Below are 27,173 nucleotides of genomic sequence, written 5' to 3'. Positions count from 1 at the left end.
ACCTAAATAAAGAGTCTCCTAGATCTGATGTTATTAATGTTGCCAGGTCATGTTAAAACCTTCCAGTCATTGTAACACTTAACAGAAAAAGCATCAGCATGACTTGTCTTTTTTATATTATGCATTGAAAGGAGTTATTGACTGGAATTTACATGTATGTATATGTACTGTAATTAGCAGATATTAGTTTCGGTGATAACTGTGACCCAGGTGCTCAAGAAATATTATTATATGGTATGTCATCTCGTTACTCTGCTGGCCTGCATCAGTGAACATCAGTTTGTCCTTGTTTCCTCTCACACTGACTGAATTTATTTGTCACTTCACTGTCACTTCACGTTTTGGCATCTTCTTCTAATCTTGTCAGCAAAGCGTTCAGTATATCTGGCAGTGTGTTAAGTGATAGTTCACCCAAAATTGAAATTTCTCATTATCTACTCGCCCTCATGTGGACTAAGGGCTGGGAGAAGTTTCAGAGTCCTCCGTGGCTTTGTAGCGGAAGCTCCTCGAAGCTCCTCTTCCCGGTTCGTCAAATTTGGACGAACTGGGAAGAGGAGCTTCTGTTACAAACAAGTTTGAAATATAGACTTATTTAATTTTTTTCGGGACAATTTCGCATTTCGGGGCTTCAATACAAGACGGACATTACAAACGAGCAGCATGGAGGTATTTGGATGTTTTTTGGTGTGTCTTTTTGTTACGAAGACAGTTGGTATCCATTTGCAACCGTTATATGGACATGCACTGCTACGCCGAGACCCCCTGTAACTCAGAGAAGCCACGGAGGACTCTGAAACTTCTCCCAGCCCTTAGTCCACATGAGGGGGAGGAGATAATGAGTGAAATTTCAATTTTGGGTGAACTATCCCTTTAAATATGACTTTCTGCACACTGACACTTAAGATTTAGTCTATATCTTTATATACAATATACCATAATAATTGTGTGTGCTTCTGGGATTGGAAACTACTTTGTCCTCGGCAGGCTATAACCTGTCTACTGGGGTTTAGCACTAAGCTAGTATTGATCGATATGAGTAGTGGATCTACCGGTCATGTACATTTATAGAATTCTTTTAGTATGAAAAGTTGTGCACTCGAAGGAAACAGAGCAGTGATTCTACTGATACATTTGTTGCAGGACTTGAAATAGCAAACAATTTATTATTGAAAGGAGGTTTTGTTACAGCCTGATAATGCATCTGAAGTCAATCTTCATGGCTCAGTGAGAACACACACACATATGCATGCACACACACACACACACACACAGACGCAGGGTTTCACTGACGCATGACTGAGCACTCCTAAACAAATCTCAGAGGAAATGAAAAAAAAGAGGTCAGTGGATTGAATTGACATCAAACATTCATGACATCATGTCAGACAGTAAAAAGCTTTGTGTCCTTGTGTTGTTATGAGCCGGCGCCCCTCTGTGGACTCTGTGAGTCACTGCATCAACAGCAACGTCTCAGACCTCCCTCTGCAATAACCTGCACTGTTCTGTGTTTGTCCAGGAGTTATTGAGGCATCTCACTGCATTTTATTATGTCAGTCAGCACAAGCTAAGAATAGTTGAGTTGAATAGATGAACACAGATCATTTCTTACTTGCATCTGGCAGCAAATATGAATGAATTCTTATTATTTCCTTCACCTATCATGACGTATTGGTGCTTTTTTTCTATTATTATTTTTGAGTAATCTACATTCTTTTGTTACACATGCTGTTTCAGCCCAGATGAATTATTTGAAGTCAAATTAATTTGTATTATCTATGCTATTCACTCAGCTCTGTTCCCACCGACATTCATTTATAATGTGTGATTGATGGTGTTGCACACAGAACAATTGATTGTATTCTTTACTGCCAAGACATTTCTCTCTTTGGCAAAACTTTTCACACAGCTCTCTCAGCCAACTCAGCACAACAGTTTACATCACAGCCAAATTGCATCAATGCAACCAAAACACTACATCCATATTTCAGATCAACACTGACATTTTTTTTTCTTTAAATGAGAAATCTTTATCACTCAGAACACTGACCTAAAAACATGAAGGATTACAGTATTCACTACTATTGTCTTTGAAGTAGCTCAGATTGAATTGTATTTATTCATTTGGCATAAATAATATTTTTTTAATACCATATATGGGTACAGTAACTCAGAGTGCACTAAATGAAATTTAGTGCAGTAATTCTGCACAAAAGAGCCCATATATTTATGTAAATGCTATATATATAGAGAAAATATCAGAAAAGAAAAAAAAAATATATATATATATATACTATATATATATATATATTTATTTATTTTTTCAGATTCTCTGCAGATATCAAACATTCATAGTGTGTAAGAAGCAAAAAATAATTCCTTGTGGAGTCAGGGAGTCAGGTGGAAGGAAGAGTGACACCACCAAATGTCTGGGATACTGTAACACAAATGATTCAGCCTCATTCAGCTTCAAAAGCGTTTTGTGTCAAAGCAATGAGAGGTGATGCATGGTTTAGTTTATCCTTTGTGCTGACTGTGTGAAGTGGTGTCGAGGAATAAACTCATTTAACAGACCTGTGTGATATTTTTTGTCTCTTATCAATGTATGTTATCCCAAAAAAAAAAAAAAAAAGGTGTGAAATATTATATTGTGCTGTTTCTGTTTCAGGCTGGCCGCCTGGACTCTCATTACCCAAAAGTGTGCGGCCACCAAGGCAATGTGCTGGATATCAAGTGGAACCCCTTCTTTGAAAACATTGTGGCCTCCTGCTCTGAGGACACCTCGGTACGTGACCCACACTCTTCTTCCTTCTTTAAACTCTGTCATTGATCCCAACAGGTTGCAGAGGGTTGAGCGTGGCTCGATGACTTTGAAGATGTGAAACACAAACTGCCTTTGTGAAACCACACAGGTCGACTGCCCCGCGGGGCAAAGAGGTCATGGGCTCATTATGGCCAGAGGGCCGCTGATTCACAGAGTCTGCACTGGACAGGGGGCTTGTGATTGGATGTTGGCTGGCAGCTGCTCTGCTCCATGATGTTGTTGTGCGGCAGTGGCCTGAAAATGGGAAATGACAGATGTGAAATGCCTTTGAGCAGCACATGAATCTGCTGGGTGTTCAGGGACTGGCTACACAAAGTGATATTAGACACAACATCATATCTCAATCACTATCGCTCTTAATCTCACATGTTACATGACCAATACTAAGACCCCCGTAGCCCGTAGGCCTTTTTTTTTTATTCCAGTACATGCACCTGTTACATTACTCTACTGAGCCACTGCAGCACTGTGTCCTGTATATAGTACTTTCACTTGTTGAAGGATAATCTCCTCTGGTCCAGCACAGAGCCTCTGGCCATAGCTGTAATCCACTCTAATCCTAATGCAATGGACTACATTGATAGCATGTGGTATTTTTGATCAGAGGAATCTCCAGCTGCGCCATACTGATTGAGTTCTGTAGTTCATAGTAATGACTTATGAAAAACACATACTGTAGTGGCCCTTGACAGAAATATATAATTCACCTATGAACCTGTGCTATAATAACTATGTATAAACATCTGTCTTTTGTGTGTCTGCTCCATGATAGCGGGCTTTGCATTTGTTTATATTCTTTTTTTAAATTTTATTTTATTTTTTTATTGTGAAACATAAGACAAACAACATAACGGACATACAGCAATGGATACACAAGATGTGCGTGTGTAGTTCGAGTGCAGTGTAGTGTGGTGATGGTAATAGTGCAAAGTTAAGGAAAGAAATTAAAGAATCACAACGGTGACATAGGTCGCAATAACAAATACGATATAAAGGATAGTAGGGATAACAGTTGTGATAGCAAACATATAGCAAACATAACTCATACTAGTACTAATGACAGCATTCATTCTGAAGGTAAGAAGGAAGAAATAGGGACAGCCGGGATAAAGGATGAAATAATGAAACAAGGGAAGAGGGAGCAGAGGATGGATGCTTAAGTGGAATTGGACGTTAGTGAATAAATAAGAACAGACAGATAAATTGATTAATTAATAAAATGAATGTGCGAATGGGAGGAAGAGAAAAAAAAGAGGAAATAAATAATAAATAATAAAGTTAATAAATAAGGAGAGAAAACCAAAAAACAATTGAACAAGTAAATGCATGGATAAGTAAATAATAAACTGGGGCCATTTTGTGGAATGTCACATTGACAAGATGCATCAGGTCCCGCATTTGTTTATATTGGACGTGTGTGTGTGTGTGACCGTGCCAGGTGCGAGTATGGGAGATCCCAGAGGGCGGTCTGAGGCGCAACATGACGGAGGCGGTGCTGGAGCTGTACGGTCACAGCAGACGGGTGGGGCTCATCGAGTGGCATCCCACCAGCAGCGGCATCCTCTTCAGTGCTGGCTATGACTACAAGGTACCACAGCAAGCTCGACTCAACACACTAGGCTAGATTTAGCTTGCATTCCACGCAGGTTAAAGGAATTTTAGCTCATTTCAGGAGTGACTTTGTCATGTTGAAAGTGTTGTTTTTTTGTGATATATCATTGTGTAATTATTTAATTAAAGGGATAGTTCACCCAGAATTGAAATTTCTCATTATCTACTCACCCTTATATGGACTAAGGGCTAGGAGAAGTTTCAGAGTCCTCCGTGGCTTCTCTGAGTGACAGGGGGTCTCGGCGTAGCAGTGCATGTCCATATAACGGTTGCAAATGGATACCAACTGTCTTCGTAACAAAAAGACACACCAAAAAACATCCAAATACCTCCATGCTGCTCGTATGTAATGTCCGTCTTATATTGAAGCCCCGAAATGCAAAATTGTCCCGAAAAAAATTAAATAAGTCTATATTTCAAGCTTGTTTGTAGCGGAAGCTTCTCTTACCGGTTCGTCACATTTGGACGACAATTTCGCATTTCAGGGCTTCAAAATTTCAATTTTGGGTGAACTATCCCTTTAACCTACAGGTAATTAAAATAACAGTTTTGTTGGTCAATAATCAGTAAATGCCTTTATTGTTATTGCAGTGTACAGTGCAATTACTACAGTGCAAACAGTAAGCACAGTGAACATAACATTACTGACACATTACGATCTATATAAATACATAAACAAAACAATCAATATAAGATGACTAGAAGTATAAAAGCAGAGTAACTCCATGGACTTCATTGTTCTTGCACATAGCTGATTTGCACAGATAATATTGCACATAATCAGTGTGTTATTGTACAGGATAGTGTTGTACTTGACCTGCAGAATAGCTTTCTGGCAGCACTCTGGTAAAAGTTTACCAGGGATCTGGAAGTGCAGGTTCTTAAGGACGTGTGTCTCCATCCAGAGGAGAGCAGGGTGAAAATGTGGTGACGGTGGGATGAATCTCTGATGATGTTTTTGCTCGGTTGAAGAGAGCAGGTTTACAATAAATTGTTAATATACTTTAAAGGAGACATATTCTGCCTCCTTTCCACAAATTAAAATAGTTCCCAGGTGTCTTAAAGACATGTCTGTGACATGCTTTGTACTAGGGAACATCTAAGTATGGGACAACGGATGGAAATTACCCTGTGGCTAAAATCCGGCTTGTTTACGATTCTATATGTTTTGTTCATGAACTTGCATTGTCCCACCCCAAATACAATTGAATTGAAAATCCCCCAAGGATCAAACATCACAGCTCATTTCATCCTCTCTAAACAGCCCTGTTCAGAACGGCTGCTTTCAGTGTCTGTCCCTTTAAATGCAAATGAACCACTGCTTGCCCCGCCCCTTCTACTGCTACCAGGTAGGGGTGGTATTATGCACCACTGGTAGGGGTGGTATTATGCAAATTTGAAACCTTTAGTTACACCACTGGAAGACAACTGAGGGAACAGCTCATAAAACCATGGATTTCAACTTAGGGAGCCTGAACATTACAGATTTTTTATATATGTTAAAGATCCTTCAAAAAGTGATATTTCCATAATATGTCTCCTTTAATGCAAGAGTTACTGAGTTTTTTGTCAACCTAATATTTTTATATGGCAGGCCTGATTTTTCTTTGCCAGGCTATTTTGCAACCATGAGACGTTTTTCTGACTTCACTCAGATATAATGAGACATTACTGTTTGATGTGTCAGCAGTATCACACCGAAAGCCAAAGTCAGCTTTCATTCACAACCTCACAGCATAATCACACCTTTGATCCAAGCAGCGCAGACATCTAACGGCTCCACCCAAACAATCTTTTCCGCCATGTGTCAGATCCTGATCTGGAACCTGGAGATCGGAGAGCCGGTTAAAATGATCGACTGCCACAACGACGTCGTCCTCAGCATGTCCTTCAACACAGACGGCAGCCTGCTGGCCACCAGCTGCAAAGACAAGAAGCTGCGAGTCATCGAGCCACGCTCTGGGAGAGTCCTTCAGGTCAGAGGGAGGGGATGATGGAGTGTGTGTGTGCATGGACACCGTGGGAACCACCAGACTTAAAAATATCCTTGCATGTGGAGGCCAGGCCCCTTAGCTCCAGTTAAAGGAACTCTTAATCTTACTCCCAGTCCCACATCTTCCAGTGATATTTTAGACAGTGGTCCCTTTTCATTAAACAATTGAAGCCCAGTGCACAAAGCAGAGTCCATAAACAAATGGATTTCTGTGTTTTGTAAAGGAACAATGTGCAGAGACTGACTCAACCTCACCCCCTCCAACATGGTCAACATGGTTCTCCATTAAAATTTCTCACTCGGTTTGTAAAATCAATACTTTAAGTTGACTCATTAACTTTTAGATTACCTATTTAAGTTTTTGCCATGACTACATAACCAACATTAGCATGAACTGCTGCTTACCCACCAGTTTGAGAAGAAACACTGAGTTCAGCATCAAGCTTTATTCCCTTACTCACCCACATTGGTCTCCAGTGGTGGAGAGCAACAACAGTGTTTACTCTCACCTCCAGTGAGTGACCTCCATGTTCCCCGGGTCCTATGTTCCCTGCTTTGTATGTGACTGGTGAACATAGGACCCTTTTCCAGAAAAAAGGTTGTATGTTCCCCGTTTTTCCCAAAAAGGGTATGGTGCCCAGGGAACATGCAATTTTTGGTCCCATACCTGGAAGTGGAGTTGTGACACTGCAGATTTTTGCCTATTTTTGAGTGAGAAGTGGAATTGTGACTTTGAGTGAGAAGTGGAATTGTCCCATTGGTTGGGTTTAGGCAATGAAGAAAGGAGTTGGTTAAGTTTAGTAAAAAAGACCAGGTAGAGGCTAGACAGGCCAGGATAGATAGAGAGAGTCCAGATAAGTAGAGAGAGTCCATCGTCCAGCAACGACGGGGGCGTTTTTCCCAAAAAAGGGTCCTGTGTTCCCTGTTTTTCCCAAAAAGGGTCCTATGTTCCAAAAAAGGCTCCTATGTTTCCCGGTCGCAATACATAGGCTACATGTAGGCTATTGTGGCCGGGTAATGTAGGACCCCTTACTGGGAAAAACGGGGAACATAGGACCCGAGTGTTAGCATGCTAACCAGCTAGCCCTGACCTGCTGTGTCATTTCCTGATAGTAGTTCACTGCAGTCTAAGATCTCCCATGAACACAAAGTAGCGCTGCTTAGAGTGCATGTTACTGTGTTATGAAGACAGTAATGGATGAAGCTTTGTCAAGCCACAGCAACCATCATTCACTCCCAACAAGAAACCACATTTAGCAACACAGAAAACTTACAAATACCTTCTTTAGCATATTTATAAGTGCCAAAAGCTAAACTGGTCTACACCACCTCTAAATGTTTGACCTTGGTGATCCTGCTGCCTGATCACAGTGAAATGGATTTTGATTAGACTCGGGTGCTGCTCCCCTGCTGCTCCAAGTGGAGGTGATCAAGACGAGGCAGCAGGAACAGGAGTGGGGGAAAAGGGACAAATCATGAAAATGTTCTTTTCCTGTGACATATTTATAACAAAATTCTAACAGAGCCATGCTGTTGACTGTGGAAGCAACATAGAATTATACTTACGCTTGTATGCTTGAACACTTACACTAAACTATAAAACTATCATCAGTCCTGTCCTCCTGTTCTTTTTCTTCCTCTTTATGAGGAACATGTCCTGTGTGAAGTTAGCATTAAAGCTTCACTGTGTTTTGCTCCACCAGCAAGCCAGTTGTAAGAACCACCGTGTAAACCGAGTGGTGTTCCTGGGCAACATGAAGCGGCTGCTCACCACGGGGGTTTCTCGCTGGAACACCCGGCAGATCGCACTCTGGGATCAGGTCAGACAACACCTCCATATGGCTCACGCCTCTAATGCCAGAGTGGGCGGAGGAAGTCTGTGTGGTTAATTCCCTGTGTGTATGTGTGTGTGTGTGTTTCTCTTCCCAGGAGGATTTGGCCATGCCAATTGTGGAGGAGGACATAGACGGCCTCTCAGGACTGTTGTTTCCCTTCTACGATGCTGACACACACATGTTGTACCTGGCAGGCAAGGTTAGCACTGCCCCAACGTTGAACTGATTCTAACTGTAATATTTCTCAGACTTACTGTCCTGTAAGACAGTGACAGGTAATATTTTTGACTGACATGTTTCTATAAAGCAGATTCTTGCATACTGTCCTCAATTGTCAGAAACAAGTATTAGCCTACTCATAAAAGCTTTTGACCTTTATCTGTAAATTTGAATAAACCATCACAGAGACATTTGTCTAAGTAACAGTTGTCAGATACCCTAAACAAAACTAATGTGACAAGTAGACACTATTGTGTTTTTTTAGATTAAAGAATATGTTTTTGATTGTTAGACATGCACACATAATTTACAGTAATGAATAACCAGATCAACTAAACTAAAACAGCAATAAAGAAAATGTGTAAATGTTGTATCCCAACAACATTAAAGGTCAAGTACAGGAAGTAAAGTCTGTCATAATGTTATCTGTGAGTGAGAACAAGTTGAAAGACGTCATTCAATTTATGATAAAAGGAGGTCAAATATGTTGTGTTGTTTAGGCATCACTGCACTTGATGGTGCTGTTTGGGACATGGCTGTAATTAAAAAGTTGAAATATTAAAGTATTACAATACCATTCAAGTTTTCTTTAAAGGGATAGTTCACCCAAAATTCAAATTTCACTCATTATCTACTCACCCTCATGTCGACTAAGAGCTGTGAGAATTTTCAGAGTCCTTCGTGCCTTCTCTGAGTTACAGGGGGTCCGTGCAGCAGTATCTGTCCATATAATGGTTGTGAATGGTGCTCACTTTTCTTCGTTCAAAAAAACACACCAAAAAACATCCAAATAGCTCCATACTGCTCGTCTGTAATGTCCCTCTTGTATTGAAGCCCCGACATGAGAAATTGTTCCGCCAGTCTGACACAGGAAGAGCAGTGAACTGAGACACTGGGAGCTTCCGCTACAAAAAAGCTTAAAATATAGACTTATTTAATTTTTTTCTGAACAATTTCTCATGTCGGGGCTTCAATACAAGAGGGACATTACAGACGAGCAGTATGGAGGTATTTGGATGTTTTTTGGTGTGCCTTTTTGGACGAAGAAAAGTGAGCACCATTCACAACCATTATATGGACAAATACTGCTGCGCGGACCCCCCCGTAACTCCGAGAAGGAACGGAGGACTCTGAAAATTCTCGACATGAGGGTGAGTAGATAATGAGTGAAATTTGAATTTTGGGTGAACTATCACTTTAAGCACCACAGGGCTACATGAGATTATAGTATAGTATTGTAAAAGGAAGTCTCATTCTGGTGCATTGGCAGGGTGACGGCAACATCCGTTACTTTGAGGTCACCACGGAAAAGCCATACCTCCAGTACCTTATGGAGTTCCGGTCTCCGGCTCCACAGAAAGGACTCGGTGAGCCATCTGTTTATTAGCAAATATTGATGATCTGTCCCACTGAGAGCAGGCAGAGAGAGAGAAAACCCCCTAACACACACTTCTGCTCTGGTCTGCAGGTGTGATGCCAAAGCATGGGCTGGACGTGTCAGCCTGCGAGGTGTACCGCTTCTACAAGCTAGTCACCCTGAAGGGTTTGATTGAGCCCATTTCAATGATTGTGCCAAGAAGGGTGAGTGGGAGTGAGATAAAGTCTACTCTGTTCTCTTATTAAGAGTCATTTGTGGAATATTTATTTTCTCTTTCTTTCAGCACGCAGAGAGTTAATAAGACATTTAGTTTTTTGTTTGAATTTAATCCAAGTTTGTTGGAAACGCATCTTGGCAAGACCAAATGTATCTGAATGCAAAAGGTAATAATGATAAAATAATTTTCCAGTTCTTAGTTTGACTTGAAAACAAACACACTGGAAGCAAAACAGAAAGGAGAGGCCAGCAAGAGATGAAGCAGGGACATATTATGGAAATATCACTTTTTGAAGGCTCTTTAACATACATTATATTTGGGTGTTTGTCTTGCCTTGATTAATCCAGGTGTGCCTGACCATTGTTGTGAGGTCAGACACACCTGGATTAATCAGTTGGTCCAATAATGTAAGACAGGAAATAAAGGAGCTGGCCTATTTCAGGAAGTAGTGGAGCTGTGCATAAAGCCCATTGACCAAAAAAAATGTAATTTTCAGGCTCCCTAGATTGAAATCCATGTGGTTTTATGAGCTGTTCCCTCAGTTGTCTTCCAGTGATGTAATTAGTTTTCGAATTTGCATAACCCCACCCCTACCTGGTACCAGTAGAAGGGGCGGGGCAAGCAGTGGTTCATTTGCATTTAAAGGGACAGACAGTGAAAGCAGCCGTTCTGAACAGGGCTGTTTAGAGAGGATGAAAAGAGCTGTGATGTTTGATCCTTGAGGGATTTTGACCAAAGCATGTCACAGACATGTCTTTAAGGCCCTGTCCAGACGAATCCGTTTTTTTCGAATCCGGATAAATACTTTATCGGATTGGCCTCGCGTCCACACGGATCCGGCGTTTTCAGGGGGTGAAAACGGTATTTTTTGAAAACGGGTCCCAGAGTGGGAAAATTTGAAAACGGCGCCCCAGCGTTTTCGTCTGGACGGCCAATACGGATTTTTTCTGAAACGATGATGTCATGCCCCCCGCCGCTCTACCTGTAACCTGAGACACACACACACACACCGCTGCAGCAGCTGCACACTGACAGTCTATGCACGTAACAACAACAACGGCCGACTAACGTCGCGTCGCTCAGACGCTGCAGCTGAATCACGTCTGTTTAATCATCACTGATCGTCATATTTACTCTGACACGACTCCATGTCAACATTTAATCCATGTTTGAGTTTGAATACAGCGGGGGACTTCTTCTTCTATTGAATTACAGCGGGGACTTCCCGTCTTCTTCTCTGTCTTAAGTGTTTATGTGTGGCAGGCAGCGCTGCAGCGACACACACGCTCCACACACACGCCTGCAGTAGGCTATGTAGGTAGCCTACTACAGCGTTTTGGGTCGTTTTCAGGTGATCAGTGTGGACGCAGATATTTTTGAAAACGATGCCGTGTTTACGGAGATTTTTTTCAAAACGATTAAGAAAAAGATCGGATTCGGTGAAACCGCGTATTCGTCTGGACGGGGCCTAAGACACCTGGGAACTATTTCAATTTGGGGAAAGGGGGCAAAATATGTCTCCTTTAAGCCAAATAAACCATACATAGCTTTTTTTCCCTTCAGACTAGACTTGTACATAATCAACTTTTCCACATGTAATCAATAAAATAAGAATGTATGTGATGTTTCCTGGTTTACAGTCAGACACATACCAAGAGGACATCTACCCCATGACAGCAGGGACAGAACCTGCGCTGTCCGCCAGCGAGTGGCTGAGCGGCATTGATAGAGGTAAACAACACTTTAGACACACTCTGGTTGGATGGCGGTTTTTAAAAGTAAAGAAAAAGAATCAGAAGTCACTTTTTGCTGAATAAAAATGCACATTATGTAAAGATTAACAGTGAAGCTAACAGATTACCAGAGTATCACCCTGTTTTGCTGTATGAATGACGTGCAAGACCGATGCGATGTGCTGGAACCCATCTGGTTGGTGGTATGACAGATATTAAAAAACAGAGCTACAGTACAGTGGGGTAAGGAAAGGTCATCTTCCATCACCATGTCTTGACTTTGGCCTGTGTTGTCACCAACATGTTGCAAACTCAAACACAGACATTTTCACATTCACATTTCAACATAGCACTTCTATGGGCTCTGCACTGCAAAAACTCAAATATCTTACCAAGAATATTTGTCTTATTTCTAGTCAAAATGTCATTTCTAGTCAAAACAAATCTCATTATACTTAAAATAAGACTCATCACATTAAAAAGTAGCTTGTTTTTAGACACTTTTTTTTTTTTTTTTTTTTACCTCTTTCAAGCATATTTTCACTTGAAATAAGTAGAAAAAATCTGATAGTGGAGCAAGTTTTTCTTCACACAAAACCTGCTTTCACTGCTTTCTACTTATTTCAAGTGAAAATTTGTTTGAAACAAGTGAAAATTAACTAAAAACACGTTCATTTTTAGGTGATGAGTCTTATTTTAAGTGGAGAGACACTTGTTTTGACTAGAAATGAGACATTTTGACAAGAAATAAGACAAATATTCTTGGAAAGATTCTGAGTTTTTGCAGTGTGATCTGTATTTCATAGGGTTTTTAAATGACATTAGCCAAATGAACATTGACTCTGGGATGTAGTCTGTTGTGGGCCTAAACCACCACCACCACCCCTCTTTTTTTTGTCTGCTCAAGTTTCCAGTAGATCACAAACATAATGCAACATGAGAAACTAAGGCAACAAGATCACACAATCAATTCTACATAAGCTGGGCAACACAGTCTCATGAATATTTATTCGGTTATGTTTCTTTCTTGATCATTCTTGGTCCTTGAGATTAAACATTCAAATGAGTCAATGTCCATCATTAATTCTTCACTCTTCCAGTGGCTGTGAACAGTCCTTCAAGTGCCAGTAAATCCTGCCAGCGCCAGCAGACTTCTTGTTTGGGTATACCTGCTGCTTGGAGAGACATGTCTCCTTGTAAACACAGATGGGAAGATTCTGGCAGCAGTTTATGAAACCACTCTCCAATATTTCTGGCTGCTTGTTTCCAAAAAGGAGACACAAAAGAACAATCCCATGATAAAAGTACCTGGTTTCCTTTCACACCTCCAACCGTTATTTCCATCCTATCAAATTAAGATCTGTTTCCTAGATTTACAGTTGCCATTCACTGTGTATGCTATAATCCCCAGTTTAATTAAAACATGATAGGAGCTTGTTATCTCTTTCTCTTAAAATAACCACCAAGCCGCCTTCTAATTGTTCCAGTCTTCCCTCCGTGGAGATAAGTTGATGCTTACCAAACTTTATAAATGCGCAGAGGCATCTAATGAGGAAAAGTGCAGATTCTAGTATGCAAAGCAGTGTGTACATGATGAACAAAGACTCACAATTACAGGAGTTTGTTAAACATGGAGCAATAATAGCCTCCCTGTGGAGATCCGTGAAGGACTTTAAAGCCTCTTTGTGCATTATTGTGTTGGCTTTCATTCACTCAGGAGTGTTTTTGCTCCTTTCTGCAAACAGACCCGGTCTTAATGTCCCTGAAGGACGGTTACCACCGGCCAAACCAGTTAGTGTTCAAGGCCCCGGTGAAGGAGAAGAAGAGCGTGGTGGTGAACGGGATCGACCTGCTGGAGAACGTACCCCCCAGGACGGAGAACGAGGTACGTGAGGAGCCGAGGCTGTGGATGAAAGTGGTCACACTCTATTTTACTCTTCCTCTATTATAAACCAGGCAACTACGACCATGTAAGTGTCAGAACATTACAAATAAGGACGTGGTGAATAATGGCTATGACCATAAATAATAAAGTAATGGTACTAATAAAGTATTAGTTTTGTCATACAATTATGTTTTTTCTTCTTTGTTGCCATGTGTTGTGGGAGTTTGGTTCCACGTTCATTAAATAAAGATTGGTTGATTGGATTCCTGTTGGAGAGTTTGATGAATTGGACTGGCTGAGGTAACTCTGGAGAGAGCTAGTCAGTGGACGTCAAATGGAAATTGATTCGTCAGACTAGCAGCCTAATTAGGTTTCATCTCACCTCAGCATCCATTCAGTAGCTGCTCTGTAGCTTCGGCTGACAGAACACATTTGTCATCCAAAATGTTACATTATGCAAATTTTACTTGAGCTTCTCATTCTCAGCTCTGTCATTTTTCTAGCGTTTCAAGCTCATCTGTGGAAGCGTATTTGACTTGTGACATGTTTCTTCTCGTCCTCCACGCAGCTCCTGCGGATGTTCTTCCGGCAGCAGGACGAGCTGCGGCGGCTGAAGGAGGAGCTGACCACCAAGGACGTGCGAATACGCCAACTGGAGCTGGAGCTCAACAACCTGAAGAACGTTAGCCCAAACAACGTCTGACCTCTCAGGCCCCCCCCCCCCCCCCCCTGGACTGGCAAAGCTGCTTCCTTTGCCCCCCCCGCCCCCCCTCCTCCCCTCCACCCAGATCTGACCTCCAACAACGAGCTTCTGAGCCCTCCCACTCTGCTTTTTTTTATATGTTGCATTCTATCATAACTTGATTTCTGCTGCACTGCATATAGTGCACACATTAATAATGATAACTGTTGGATAATGTCGTAGCTGGTGCAGTTAGTGGAGAATTGTAATGATGAAAAGTATGATAAGTAACAGAGGCAATGCAGTGTTCATGGACGACCACTTTAACATGACATCAACGACATGGAAAGATCGAGATCCAGTCAGTTTGGGTATTATCTGTTCTTACAAATGAATCTATCATGCTCTCTAGTGTTATGATCAATTCCTGCATCTTTTCAAGCCAGAGCACCAAGGTGTTTGGTTTTTATCACTATGCCTCGTCTTTGTCAGGGCTAAACTGGAGGATGTACAGACTGTCACCGGCTCCTATTTTTCTTCCCCAAGGCCTTAGACCCTGCTGCAGACACGCTTTTGCAGCGAGCTGCAGTGTCATCTCAGAATCGTTCGGCTGATGTCGAGTAGTTTTGCACCTGAGGAGCTGTTTTGGAGACGCGGATCATGTTTTTTTTCCCACCGAGCTGCTTTTCCCGTTTACTGCTTCTCTCACCTACAAATGTGGGCTGTAAATTTACATCACATAGCTAATCCGTTCTTTTCCCAAGGAGTGGATGGTTGATTCACTTCAAGTATTTTGTATTTCCATAGTGGGAAAGCAGCTGGGGAGACATGGATCCAGAGGCGGTGGACTTGTGTGACTACTGACGTGGTCTCAAGGGAAGCTTTGCAGGCCGTTATTGGTTTTTAGGGCTAAATTCTGAGGATGGGCGACAGTGTATATTTGCTTCTATTTATTTGTCACATTTTACCTTTTTAGCTAATAACATGTATATTTGTTAATCCCACTGTTTTTTTTTGTTTTTTTTGGATGATGTGGCTACACAAAAGTAATGATTGTGATGCTTGATAGATTTTGCTGAATGTGTCCGGTGGAAATATGGTGCAAGATTTGTGTGAAGCTGTACTCACATGGTATTAGTTTGACATCAACAGCATAACCTGACATAAGGTATGAAAATATACTCTTGCCTATTAATAACAGTACAGAAAACTGTAATGATAACCATCCTTTTACATTTAATCTAAGTATATTACTATTACTGAGACATGTTTACCGTAGATGTGTAACTTTGCCTCTCTCTCCACTTGCACCATCAAACAAACCCCCCCCCCGCCGCCGCCAAAGGTCCGAAAGTGAACAGAAGTGGGCACTGGATTAATTGTGGATGTTTGATTGGCTCCGTTGTTCCAGACAGGTTCAAGATGTTACCAGAAAGATTCTTCTAAACATCCCATGTGTCTTTTTCATCCAAGCCCAACCACTTCCAGCCTGTTGTTTATTACTGATTCTGCTCTTCTTGGATTGAGAGAAGGAAAAAAAGGTTGAGTCCACTGTGTGCACGACAAGAATGGAATTTGTACCCAGAGTGAGTTAAAAGTAAGTTAAAGACTGAAGGTCACAAGTCTCTCCTGATCTGGTCACAGCAGGTACAGAAAGGGTCTGAAGCTTCGTAGAAGAAACAACAAAACACACGTGTGAGCCCTTTAACTGTAGACTTGAACCTCTGAGACATGAATGGTAAATGTATGTTTCTATCACGTTAAATGAAGGGGGCACAGTGAAAGTAGGGAATGGGAAACTCACTTGGTGTAATTGTTGGATGGCACTAGTGTTACCATGGCAATAATACCTCCAGTTTTTTTTGGGCACTGAACCAGATGAACCTTTTTTTGGGAAATAAGTAAACCCTAGTTAATGTTTGCTCTGTTTGGTCTTTATCTCATCCACTCAGTGTGTCTGGGGTCGGTTTTTGTGTGTGGACAACAAAAAACAAAACATGTGAGTGTCATCAACATCTTATGACTTCAAACTGGAACTCTGTGTTGTTATACAAGGACCACAAACTTCAAAACATATATAAAAGGGATTTATTGAAGTGAATGGGAGGGGAAAAAGAAACAGAATTTGGCTGATGAACAGTGGATTTAACAGAGTGAATAATCACTGAGGTAGGCCAATTTGACCATTGCGTATACTAGTGAGAACAAAGTTCAAATAACTGACCTTTTTTTTTTCCAGAGTTTACACTTTGAAACGATACATGTTCAAATGCACAAAAGTCGCATTTGTAACCTCCATTTATAATCAATGACTTCTCTATCTACCACCACAAACTCAAACATTGCCACCTTAATGTCTGTCACAGAAAAAGGAAACATGGAAAAAGCAATAATGAGCTCTGATGTTGAACATTTCTCTTTATGGAAAGATTATGCATACAAAGTTATCTTCAAATTCAAGAAATTTCCACACTGCGTATTTTAGATAAAGCAGCATACATATTTAATATCTTATTACAGTTCATAGTTTCACCTCAGTTGTCTGTTCAATGTCTGCCGTCATCAAAGAGAATACAAAAAAATAGATTTGGTCATTATTTACAAGAACACGTAATTTCCGAACTATCAAAGCTGAGGGTTTAAGGAGGAGGAGCAGCTTTGACAAGGGCAGACATTTTTTTTTGCTATGATTTAAAAATATGCCCTGTGAGGGGTCACACTGTGCATGTTCAGACAGAAGTTTCACACCAGGACAGCAGAGAGTATTGGCATACTGGTGACACTACAAACACATACTTTACATTAAAACAAAAACCAAAAAAGTACAATGCAAAAATAACTTTAAGACGAGGATAGGGCAGCCATACATGAAATCCAGTAGTTGACTTTAAAATGTATTAGACATGCACTCTTTTTTTGTTTCATTTTGTGTGTTTTTTTTAGTTTTTTTTTTAAGGGGGAGGTCTTAAAATACAGAAGTCATCAGAAACTGGTCTTACACAAACAGTGAGAAAACAAAAAACATTTCTTAAAAAGGTTTATCTTTGCTATTATTTGATATTACAAAACTGGTGTCCACGAAGCAGTCAAAAGTGGACAGTAAAGACTGGAACACGGGATCATCAAAGGTACAGAAACTTTTACTTATTTCTCCAGACAACCCCATCTACCTGACTGGCCAATAACAAAAACCACTCCTACTGCAATATGAAACTGGGGAGGAAAAAAATACATGGGGTTGTTGACTGGGAGATACACGTTTAAAACAGTTCACAACTTAGCTTCACGAGGACTCAATCATCATCATCATCATCATCCTCCCCGTCCTCGTCCAGTTCCCTTTTCCTCTTCTGACCTCGCTCCTCTTCTGGAAAACAAAGAGACACAAATATTTCCCATCAGACCTCAGACTGCTGACGATGTCAAGAGAACATGTGAGATGTGAGATGGGTGGACATGTCTGGATTTCTGCTGTGTAGTATAGAGACATGGCATCTATACTCTGCATTACACACCACTCTAAGCAGCGTCTAAACTAAGCTAAACTAAGACCTAAGCCTTCGTAACGCTACATCATTCTTTGCTAAGAATATCTTCCCTAAAACATTTGTTGGTAAGGTTGCTCTTCTTAGGCTATTTGAGCCATGTTTCAACTCACATTGCCACACACACACACACACACACACACACACACACACACACACACACAACACCCATGTTAGTAATCATTGTTGCCCATTAAACCGATATTATCCTATGGTACAGCAACTGTGGTTCACCAGTAATTTTCTGCCTTAAAAAATAAAGAAAATTGTTTTGGAAACTTTTTTACTAAATTGAAGTGTGCAGCCAATAGAACTAGAAGCTTTATTCAACTAATAATATGACATTTGGTTATTATTCTTATTCTAATAAGATTAATGATAGTTGGGGCGGTGCGTGGCGCAGTGGTTAAAGCGGCCGCCCCATGTAGAGGCTACAGTCCTCAACGCGGTTTGAATCCCGCGTCGGGCAGACCTTTCCTGCATGTCATTCCCCCTCTCTCTGCCTCCCCCCTTCCTGTCTATCTCACTATGTACTATCCAATAAAAGGCAAAAAGGCCAAAAAAATACTTTAAAAGAAAAAAAAGATTAATGATAGTCATCGACAATATGGCCAACAATTAGGGTCTAATTAGGTAGGCTATATGTTGTGCTCGGGCCACTTGTGAGGCCTCGGCTTGAAGTTAAAATCGATGTCAGCCAATTTCAGCACCTTCTCGTGGATAGCGCGCCTTATGTCATTCCTGAGGAAGCTCCTGAGAAATGGGAACCAGGCGTAGAACGGTAAACAACTTTGGTAAGGTATACCTTACGGGTCTTCTCAGCGCGCTAAGAAAGAATGTTATCTGGAAACCAGCCACAGGACACTATTGTAGCAGAGTGGAGCTCCCTGCAGCTGGATGCTGGTCCATCATCCAGGACTGTGGCACCAGCTCCAGGAGTTTTCAAGACAAAAACTAACAACTGGTTTCCTTTGTGAGGTTTAACTGGGACTGTTATTCTTCAGTCACCACTGGCTCACCTACATGTACAGGACACCCTCATTTGTATTAATTCCTGTTCTGACAGTCTACACATGCACATTTACAATTTTCACTCCATCACACTTGATGTTTCGACCAAATCAGGAAGAAAAAATATGACCTGATGAGAATTCAATGTAACATGATACAAAGTGTCTTCATTGGTGTCACTGTGCAGTGGCTGCTGGTGACATGCACCAACGCTGTTAACTAGCTGCAAACTTAGAGGTTAAAGGGATAGTTCACCCAAATTTCACTCATTATCTACTCACCCTCATGTCGACTAAGAGCTGTGAGAGTTTTCAGAGTCCTCCGTTCCTTCTCTGAGTTACGGGGGGGTCCGTGCAGCAGTATTTGTCCATATAATGGTTGTCAATGGATACCAACTTTCTTCATCCAAAAAGACACACCAAAAAACATCCAAATACCTCCATACTGCTCGTCTGTAATGTCCCTCTTGAATTGAAGCCCCAACATGAGAAATTGTTCCGAAAAAAATGTAATAAGTCTATATTTCAAGCTTGTTTTGTAGCGGAAGCTTCTTGAAGCTCCTCTTCCTGGTTCGTCAAATTTGGACAAACCAGGGTCTGTCCTCTTCCCAGTTCGTCCAAATTTGACCAACTGGTAAGAGGAGCTTTGAGAAGCTTCCGCTACAAAACAAGCTTGAAATATAGACTTATTAAATTTTTTTTTTTCGGGACAATTTCGCATTTCAGGGCTTCAATACAAGACGGACATTACGAGCAGCATGGAGGTATTTGGATGTTTTTTGGTGTGTCTTTTTGTTACAAAGACAGTTGGTATCCATTTGCAACCGTTATATTGACATGCATTGCTACGCTGAGACTTCTCCCAGCCCTTCGTCGACATGAGGTGAGTAGATAATGAGTGAAATTTCAATTTTGGGTGAACTATCCCTTTAACTATGTAGAGGGAAATGCATCCAAATATCTGCAAGAATATATGAAATGCATTCTGGAAATTTTTAATGTAGAAAACCACCTTTGTTTCAAGAAAGCGCACCTCTATGTGTTGATTTCTTTGCTGTTTACACTTCCAGTAGCGTAGTATGTTACGTAGTATGGAACAGGAAGACCATTTCACTCACCTTCATCATCCTCGTCGTCAACCTCTTTGTCGTTCAAATCCTCCTCCTCTTCCTCCTTTTTTAAAACAATCAGATGAGAGTCATTTCAAACAATCAATTTTGAACAATGACAAGAATTCAGATGTCATCCGTCATTCTCATCCCACCTCTCCACTGAGGTCGTCCTCTTCCTCGTCTTCGTTCTCGTCCTCATCCTCCTCTCCCTCCTCCTCCTCCTCGTCTCCCGGTGCTGCGTCCTCATCGTACTCCTCCTCGTCTACATCTGTGGGGAAAGCGGTTGCTGGTTAATTGTTGTCCAAATGTTCAAATGTCTAAAATAAGCAGCTTGGAGAGACGCGATAGAAAGAACCCAGCTGCTCTGGTAAAGGCTTATACGAAGGACTCGACGCCAACTCACCGTCTTCGTCGTCCTCATCGTCGTCCAACCCCTCGGCGTAGACCTCGGCGTCAGAGTCCGGTGCCTCTTTGTCGTCTTTGTCGTACCCGTCCAGGTACGTGAGCTGGGGTAGTAGCTTGAACACGTTGTCTCTGTACTCGTTCAGGTTTGTCACTTCACAGTTAAACAGATCTAGACTTTTCAGGGTCCCCAACTCTTTCTGTCAAAACAACAATCACGTCTGATGAAGAACAGCAGCCAGATGCTTAAAGGGATAGTTCAACATTTTGGCAAATTGGCCCATTGCCATAATCGCTATAGTCATAGCAGTAGGTTCGTTACCTTTATTTGTCGGTGTAAGCTATTTTTAGAACAGCGGGGCAGAGCCGTGAGCTGCTAAGAGCTACGCTACGGAGGCTAAAGGAATTTCTTGGTTTTCCTCATCAAACTCATCAAATACACAATCCAACAACTCCAAAAGGCTGTCGTGGACAAGTTGTGACCTGCACAATCACCACGTTATGAGATAATAACAGAACGTTACGAGACGGAGCCGTTTTAGAGGGAAATTCATGCAAAACTGCTGATGCGTGTTGCGTTCAGGGACAGTTTTTCAGCAAGCAGTCTCTGTATTTACTCTGTATTTACCTCGAAAACGGCTCAGTTTCGTAACGTTCCGTTATTATCTCATAGCGTGGTGATTGTGCAGCTCACAACTTGTCCACGAAAGCGTTTTGGAGTTTTGGGATTTTGTATTTGATGAGTTTGATGAGGGAAACCAAGAAATTCCTTTAGCCTCCGTAGCGTAGCTCTGAGCACCTCGCCGCTCCGCTCCTCCGTTCTAAAAATAGCTTGCACCAACAATTAAAGGTAACAAACCTACTGCTGTGACTATAGCGATTATGGCAATGGGCCAATTTGCCAAAATGTTGAACTATCCCTTTAACAGACTTTGCCTTTTTTTTTTTGTACTTCAACACTAAACTTACCAATGGTTCTATTGTGCTGAGGTCTTTAATCTTGTTGCCACTGAGGTTGAGATGTGTGAGGTTGGGGCACTTCGCCGCCAGAACTTCCAACCCTCCTGAGATCCTGTTATCGCTGAGTTCAAGCTGTTGATCAAATTAGCAATTCAAATATGCAACACCTTGAAGCCTGAAGTCATGGACTCGTTGTGCCTAGAATAATCACCCACCTTTTTGAGTTTATTTAGCTTTGGCAAGTGGGCAACTGTCGTCAGTCCGACGTTGATTGTGCTTAGAAACTCCAGCTCCTCAAATTCATCTGTTAGACCCTCGATCTTGCCTTCGTTCGAGCGACAGTTGTCTAGCACCAGTTCTTTGACCTGTAGAACAAACACACACACACGCACACACACACACATCCGGTCAGATTGGAAACTTTATAAGAAAAATAAGTCAAGAATCTGAAAAAGCAACGTTGTAAATTCACGTTCTCCCAAGGTCAGAGCTAGTCTGATGAAATCATCATGGAGATCAATAGCTCTTAGTCCTACTGAGGCTGAATGTGACATCACCTCATGTAATGTGAATTTGGAAATGAGTGTAATGTGTATTGTAGCAACTGACACACTAAACTGATATTTTGATTTTCAGGGAGCTGCCAATTCAATTCAGTACATTCACTTTTAAAGGGATTAAATAAAGAGTTTGTCTAAGACGCAAACTACCACAGGATGATCTTGGTTTATGGTCAGTACATTGTACACTTCCTCAAGTATGTGTATGTTACCTGAGGATATCTACATTGCAGTCTATACAGAATATATTACTATAATCAGCTTGTGATGTGGCAGTATATAAAGTGGTTTGCAATAGCTCCATGTTGACAATATGCTGCTAATGGTTGGCTCTGTCCAATTATGTCAATTAGGGCAGCAGATAATGATCATTTTCAGTATTTTTATTTTTATAATTTTATTAATTATTTGGTCAATTACATGTGGAAATATAGGAGATGAAATTATTTTCAATAGACTAAAATGAGATCTTCCAAATGTTAAATTCTGTCTGAACATCTAAATAACAAGGTGTTCAGTTTACCATCATTATGACACAAAAGCATCAAATCCTCACAACAGCAGATGTTTGCCATTTTTGCTTAAAGAATTACTATAACTCTATCAAAAAAGACAATAAATTTTCTAATTAAATAACCATCACAGAACAAATATACATAAGTATTAAATTTTTTTTTGATAGGTTAATTACTAATTTTGCTGATATTATTTTAGTAAAACTTTGAAATCAGGGCTTTGTAATTGTGAGGGAGGGTTTTTATTGTGAGCTATTTTCACCTAAGTAAAAAGGATCTTACCCTTCCCACTACTTTTATGGTTTTGTTAATGAAAAGAAGGGAACACTGGTGTAAGATGGTTTTGAAGAGATTATACAATGTTAATTTTATATGTTCAGGCAATTTTGATATTTAGTTTCTAAAGTGAGAAGTAGTAAATTATAACCCCTACATCAAAATCAGCTTTTCTTCAAAAGGTTAATGTAATTTTTTATTACACAATCTTAGGAAATAGAAAAAAGGTAGAGAGTAAACGTGGCATGTTCAAAGGTTTTAGAATATTACATATTTGGTCAGTTCTTTGTAAACTTGTCCTCTTTGGCAGACGCTGCAGAATCTTTCCATTCTTGGTGTAGAGGAGTTTCCAACTGGAGATCACTTCAGGTTGTGAGATATTTTCAGGCTGCCCCTCATGTTTCAGATCTACCTACAGATATCCAGTGATGTTCAGGTCAGGGGACTGTGAGGGCTGTTCTAAAGCCGGTGTCAGCTTGTGTTTCTTTAAAGTAGTTTCGGGTGGATTTTGAGGTCTGCTTCGGATCATTGTCCTGTTGGAGAAATCAGCCTCCACTCAGTTGCATTTTCTCGACTGACTGCAGGATTTTTGGATCAAGAATTTGCTGATATTTACTGGAATCCATCCTTCCCTCTCTGCAGCCACACAAGCTCATAGTAGTGTATTTACACCCCTGAATACCTGTTACTGACCAATGAGGATGGTCAAACCTTTGCAACCTTTGCTGGCTTACCAACCAGGACTGCAAAAACCCTTTGAGAGGTTTCCTCTGCTCTTATCTGTCTAACTTATTTAATTAACAGCAAATGTATCAGGAATTTGCACTACTGAAGTCTGGCCCCCCATCCTTCATCTTGTGGCCCTGATCTTAAAAAGGGACCCCGTGTCAAAATCTGGTTTTAAGATCTGTTTAATTTTCTTTCTTTTTTTTGTCGTTTCATCAAATGGCTTTTTCTGTGTCAAGTAATTATCACACAGAGAGCCACAGGCAAAGACATGATATGCCATCATGGGAAATTGCAGTGCTGTAACCAGTAATCATTTTTCATTATCAATATATGACTAAATAATCAAGGGCTTTCTTTATCAAAAGCACTTAATTGTTGAGTTTGCCACAATCAATGACAGGGGAGGAAGCAAATAATCACACTGAAGAGGCTGGCACTGATGATTTTTTTTTTTTAAGAATGACTCTTTAAATGACTAATCATTTAGTAAAATTCACATTCACTTTCTATTAATTAACTCTTAATTCTTGCATGCTGGCTGATGCCTGGGTGCCTGAACTGCACTGTGGACTGATAGTGGTTAATAGTAATTTTGCCAGTTGTTCCTGAGGAGCCCCTCGTTCAGCCATGTTTTGTTATGTTCTATATCTATCTAGTTCATAAAAGGAAAAAAGCCTCATGATGCATTTGAAGAAAGGCTCATTCCTATGTCAAATAGCTGCAGGAGTTCCCTTCATACACTTGCATGCAGCTCAACAGTGGCCTACTATAACAGTGTATGATGACATTTAAATATAGTCTGATCTGAGATCACAGGTGTGCAGTTATCAGATATTTCACCGCGGCCTTAAACGTGACTCAGCCAATCAGCACAGAGGAGTGAGACTACATGAATAAAAAAAATTACTGTAGCCTACATAATAATCTGTAGACTGCGCACATTTCAGCTCTCCAAAGTATCGCGATGCGCTGCTTCTCTTCCCATTACGTAAATATCACATTTAGCTCCCTTTTTTTCCAGCAGAAATAGCCACAGTACGGCAGGTTGTCGGGCTTTATTCTCACTGGTTACCGAGCGAAAGTGTAATAAGAGCTGTGTGTGAGCGGCGCAGATGCACATTAGTCAAAACAAGTGGCTACGAGTCGTGCACAGGGTCATTTGTGAGTAGGAGGGGCAGTTAAAGCCGATTAGATAGCTGCCAGGCAAACGTTTCATTGTTGCTTGTGCTTTAAACAGTTTGTCGACGGGATTGATGGCGTGTTTTAGGATTCTGTTATTTAAGCAGGTACGACGAGGCGTGGGTCGTGTGTGTGTCGAGTGAACGGGGATATTCGGTGTGTAGGCTGTTTCGCTTTGCCTTTGTTTTCTGGGTAAGATGGCGGCGGCTTGTCCTAGTTCTGAAAAGTGGAGCAACAGCGCGGCTCGACCGTTTGTTTTCATTAAGACGGGAGCTGTGGGGCGGATAAGAGACTGGAGATGAACCGAGCGAATACACATCCGCTAGTTTGTAGGTCCTACCGACGACCGTTTGTTGTTGTGTTTTCACCCCCTCCTCCTCCTCCTCTACCGCCGCCTCCTCCTCCTCCTCCTCCCGTGTCGCTGCCCAGCCCGGTGGCTGGTAACGGTCCGCGCTGACACCGCTTTCTTCTCGGCCGCTGAACCGCTCGGTGGCTGCGGCTGCTCGGCTAGCCGGGCACCGGGCTTCGGGCTTCGAGCTCCGGGCTGCAGCTCGCCGAGCAGCCGCGGGTCTGGGACGCAGTAACAAGGCGGTAAACCGAGGCTGTAATCTTTATGCATCATTGATAATTTCATGACTTTGAGTATCCGCATCCTTAAACGCGCCAAGTGCACGGCTCCAAAATGTTTCTCTCTGAACGCATTCCACCCCCAGTCCGAGCATGCACACAGCGCTCCGGCATCGGCGAGTAGCTAGAAATGACAATATCAACGGCTTTTTAATAAAACCAAAAGAGGCGCATTCGTAGATGAAAAGTTACAAATATGGCTCCTCGCGCTGCTTGCCTTGTTTATACCGCTGGCATAAAAAGCTGTGCTGCATCTCAAACTGCAAGAAAAAAAAACAACAAAAAAAAAACGTGAAGCTCAGAGCCGCACAAAAGTTGAACAGCAGTACCTGCAGCACCTGGCCGCTGGAAACGCCACCGCAAAGCAACAATGTGACCCGACGTCTCCATCATCTTTTAACTTAGAAGAAACTTTGTATCCCCCCACACAACCCCAAGACATCACACGAGAGATTCTCCATTAGCTGAGTGTGAAACATGAGCAGCGAGATGAGAGGCCAACTTACGTCTGACGGAGTGCGGTTCCGCAACTCTAGATGAATTCTTTTCTTCATGTCCATCCTTGATCCGCGCGCGCCCGCGATATGATACACACTTTTAATAATTACTGCAAATGCAACTACTACCACCTCCAGAACAGACTGCTGTTGTTCATTCAAACTTGATCCGCTCGGTGGGCGGGAGCTCGGCTCGGGATTGTCGTCACCGCCGACCAATGGCAGCAGCCGAATAAAGAGGGAACGGATTTACAGACGCGCAGGCCAATGAAGCCGCCCTTGTAAAACTGGGTGGGGTTTTGTTGTTGAAGTTTGGTTGTTTGTTAACTTAAGTTTACATGGATAATCTTATGCTTACTATACTATACAGTGTTGTAGAGTGAATCCACGCCGCGGGGAAGGGATGCCTCATGTCTGTGTGTGCGCAGCTGACACTATTAAAACCTCCACCCGACTTGAAACCTTGTGTGGCTGGTGGGCGTGTTTCATTTCATTTAGTCTGTCATGAAGCAACATGCATATGATATATAGAGCAATATTCACAGAGAATGAAAAGGAGGGGGAAAACATAACAATTATAAATTCTATCTGGGGAGAAGGAGAGGTGAAGAAAATGAATAGCTATAGAGCAGGGAAACAACAATAGAAATAGCCTAGTATGTAAATAAATAAAGGTGATTGACACAGGGGAAAATAACTCCATTACACAAAATGTGCCTATATTTACTCTTTTTAAGCAAATATCTTGGAAAAGGTTGATAACTGCCATAGCATGTATGCCTACACCTACATTAGAATGATATAATAATTAGAATACAGAAAGCAATAAAGCTACTGTTTAATGTGTAAAAATTAGACTTTTTCATGAGTCATTAATGTTGGATTATTATGAGTGTTAATTATTGGGGTCATACAGAACTTCTCACATCTTTATGTCTTAAAAAACGGCAAACTTGAACCCCCCCCCCAAAAAAAAAAAAAACCTGGTGCAATGAACACTCTGATCATCTCAGACCAGTAAAAGCTCAGTCTGAGTCTGAAAAAGGTAAATCCACCGGTCTGTAGCCGCTGGACACCAGCAGTAGGTGTAGCTGTAGGTTGCAATTTTCAGCTGAACTCTTGATACATTAAAAAAAAAAAAAAAAAAACATTGAAATAAAGTTTGATGAGGAGGGTTTTAAATAACATTTCCGGCATAATCCATTTGAAGATCAACCCTAACTGCTCTGTAATAAAGTGTTGGTTGATGGATGATGAAATATTTCTCCAGAGTGGAACATTTGTGTGCCAAACAGAAATTCATGCCAGTGTTTATCAAGAGGGAGCACTGTCTGTGTCACCATCTCACTCCCCTTACCCATGTGACTCTATTAGTGATAACTAATGT

At 41.4% G+C, this 27,173-nt stretch overlaps 2 protein-coding genes across 3 annotated transcripts in view; one reads left to right on the top strand and one right to left on the bottom strand.

Moving 5' to 3' along the window:
• The window catches only part of coro2ba (coronin, actin binding protein, 2Ba), a 58,482-nt gene extending 42,065 nt beyond the window's left edge, over nucleotides 1-16,417 (top strand). For both annotated transcript variants that reach the window (XM_083995363.1, XM_083995364.1), the window contains exons 3-12: nucleotides 2,666-2,782; nucleotides 4,260-4,409; nucleotides 6,244-6,408; nucleotides 8,129-8,245; nucleotides 8,355-8,459; nucleotides 9,750-9,846; nucleotides 9,948-10,060; nucleotides 11,715-11,805; nucleotides 13,553-13,692; nucleotides 14,261-16,417. In XM_083995363.1, coding sequence (XP_083851489.1) covers nucleotides 2,666-2,782; nucleotides 4,260-4,409; nucleotides 6,244-6,408; nucleotides 8,129-8,245; nucleotides 8,355-8,459; nucleotides 9,750-9,846; nucleotides 9,948-10,060; nucleotides 11,715-11,805; nucleotides 13,553-13,692; nucleotides 14,261-14,395 — 1,230 coding nt within the window. In that variant the 3' untranslated portion in view covers nucleotides 14,396-16,417. The remainder of the gene's footprint in view (nucleotides 1-2,665; nucleotides 2,783-4,259; nucleotides 4,410-6,243; nucleotides 6,409-8,128; nucleotides 8,246-8,354; nucleotides 8,460-9,749; nucleotides 9,847-9,947; nucleotides 10,061-11,714; nucleotides 11,806-13,552; nucleotides 13,693-14,260) is intronic.
• Nucleotides 16,418-16,516: 99 nt separating this feature from the next.
• On the bottom strand, nucleotides 16,517-25,949 carry anp32a (acidic (leucine-rich) nuclear phosphoprotein 32 family, member A). The gene is made up of 7 exons (XM_083996200.1): nucleotides 25,796-25,949; nucleotides 21,619-21,768; nucleotides 21,413-21,535; nucleotides 20,445-20,643; nucleotides 20,194-20,309; nucleotides 20,048-20,102; nucleotides 16,517-17,741 (listed from the first exon to the last, which is right to left on the bottom strand). Exons 1-7 carry the CDS (start codon nucleotides 25,847-25,849, stop codon nucleotides 17,668-17,670), a joined length of 771 nt encoding a protein of 256 aa, XP_083852326.1. The 5' UTR covers nucleotides 25,850-25,949; the 3' UTR covers nucleotides 16,517-17,667.
• Nucleotides 25,950-27,173: the final 1,224 nt, after the last annotated feature.

This window comes from Trachurus trachurus (assembly GCF_905171665.1).
Source record: "Trachurus trachurus genome assembly, chromosome: 3".
Classification (NCBI taxonomy): domain Eukaryota; kingdom Metazoa; phylum Chordata; class Actinopteri; order Carangiformes; family Carangidae; genus Trachurus; species Trachurus trachurus.
Note: the sequence above shows the minus strand (reverse complement) of the source record. Positions and strands in the feature narration are given on the sequence as shown.

Coding starts and splice junctions, on each gene's coding strand:
- anp32a (XM_083996200.1), bottom strand. CDS start 25,849: ATGGACATGAAGAAAAGAATTCATCTAGAGTTGCGGAACCGCACTCCG. Junction 21,769..25,795: donor GGAACCGCACTCCGTCAGAC/GTAAGTTGGCCT, acceptor TTTGTTCTACAG/GTCAAAGAACTGGTGCTAGA. Junction 20,644..21,412: donor TCAGCACAATAGAACCATTG/GTAAGTTTAGTG, acceptor TTGTTTTGACAG/AAAGAGTTGGGGACCCTGAA.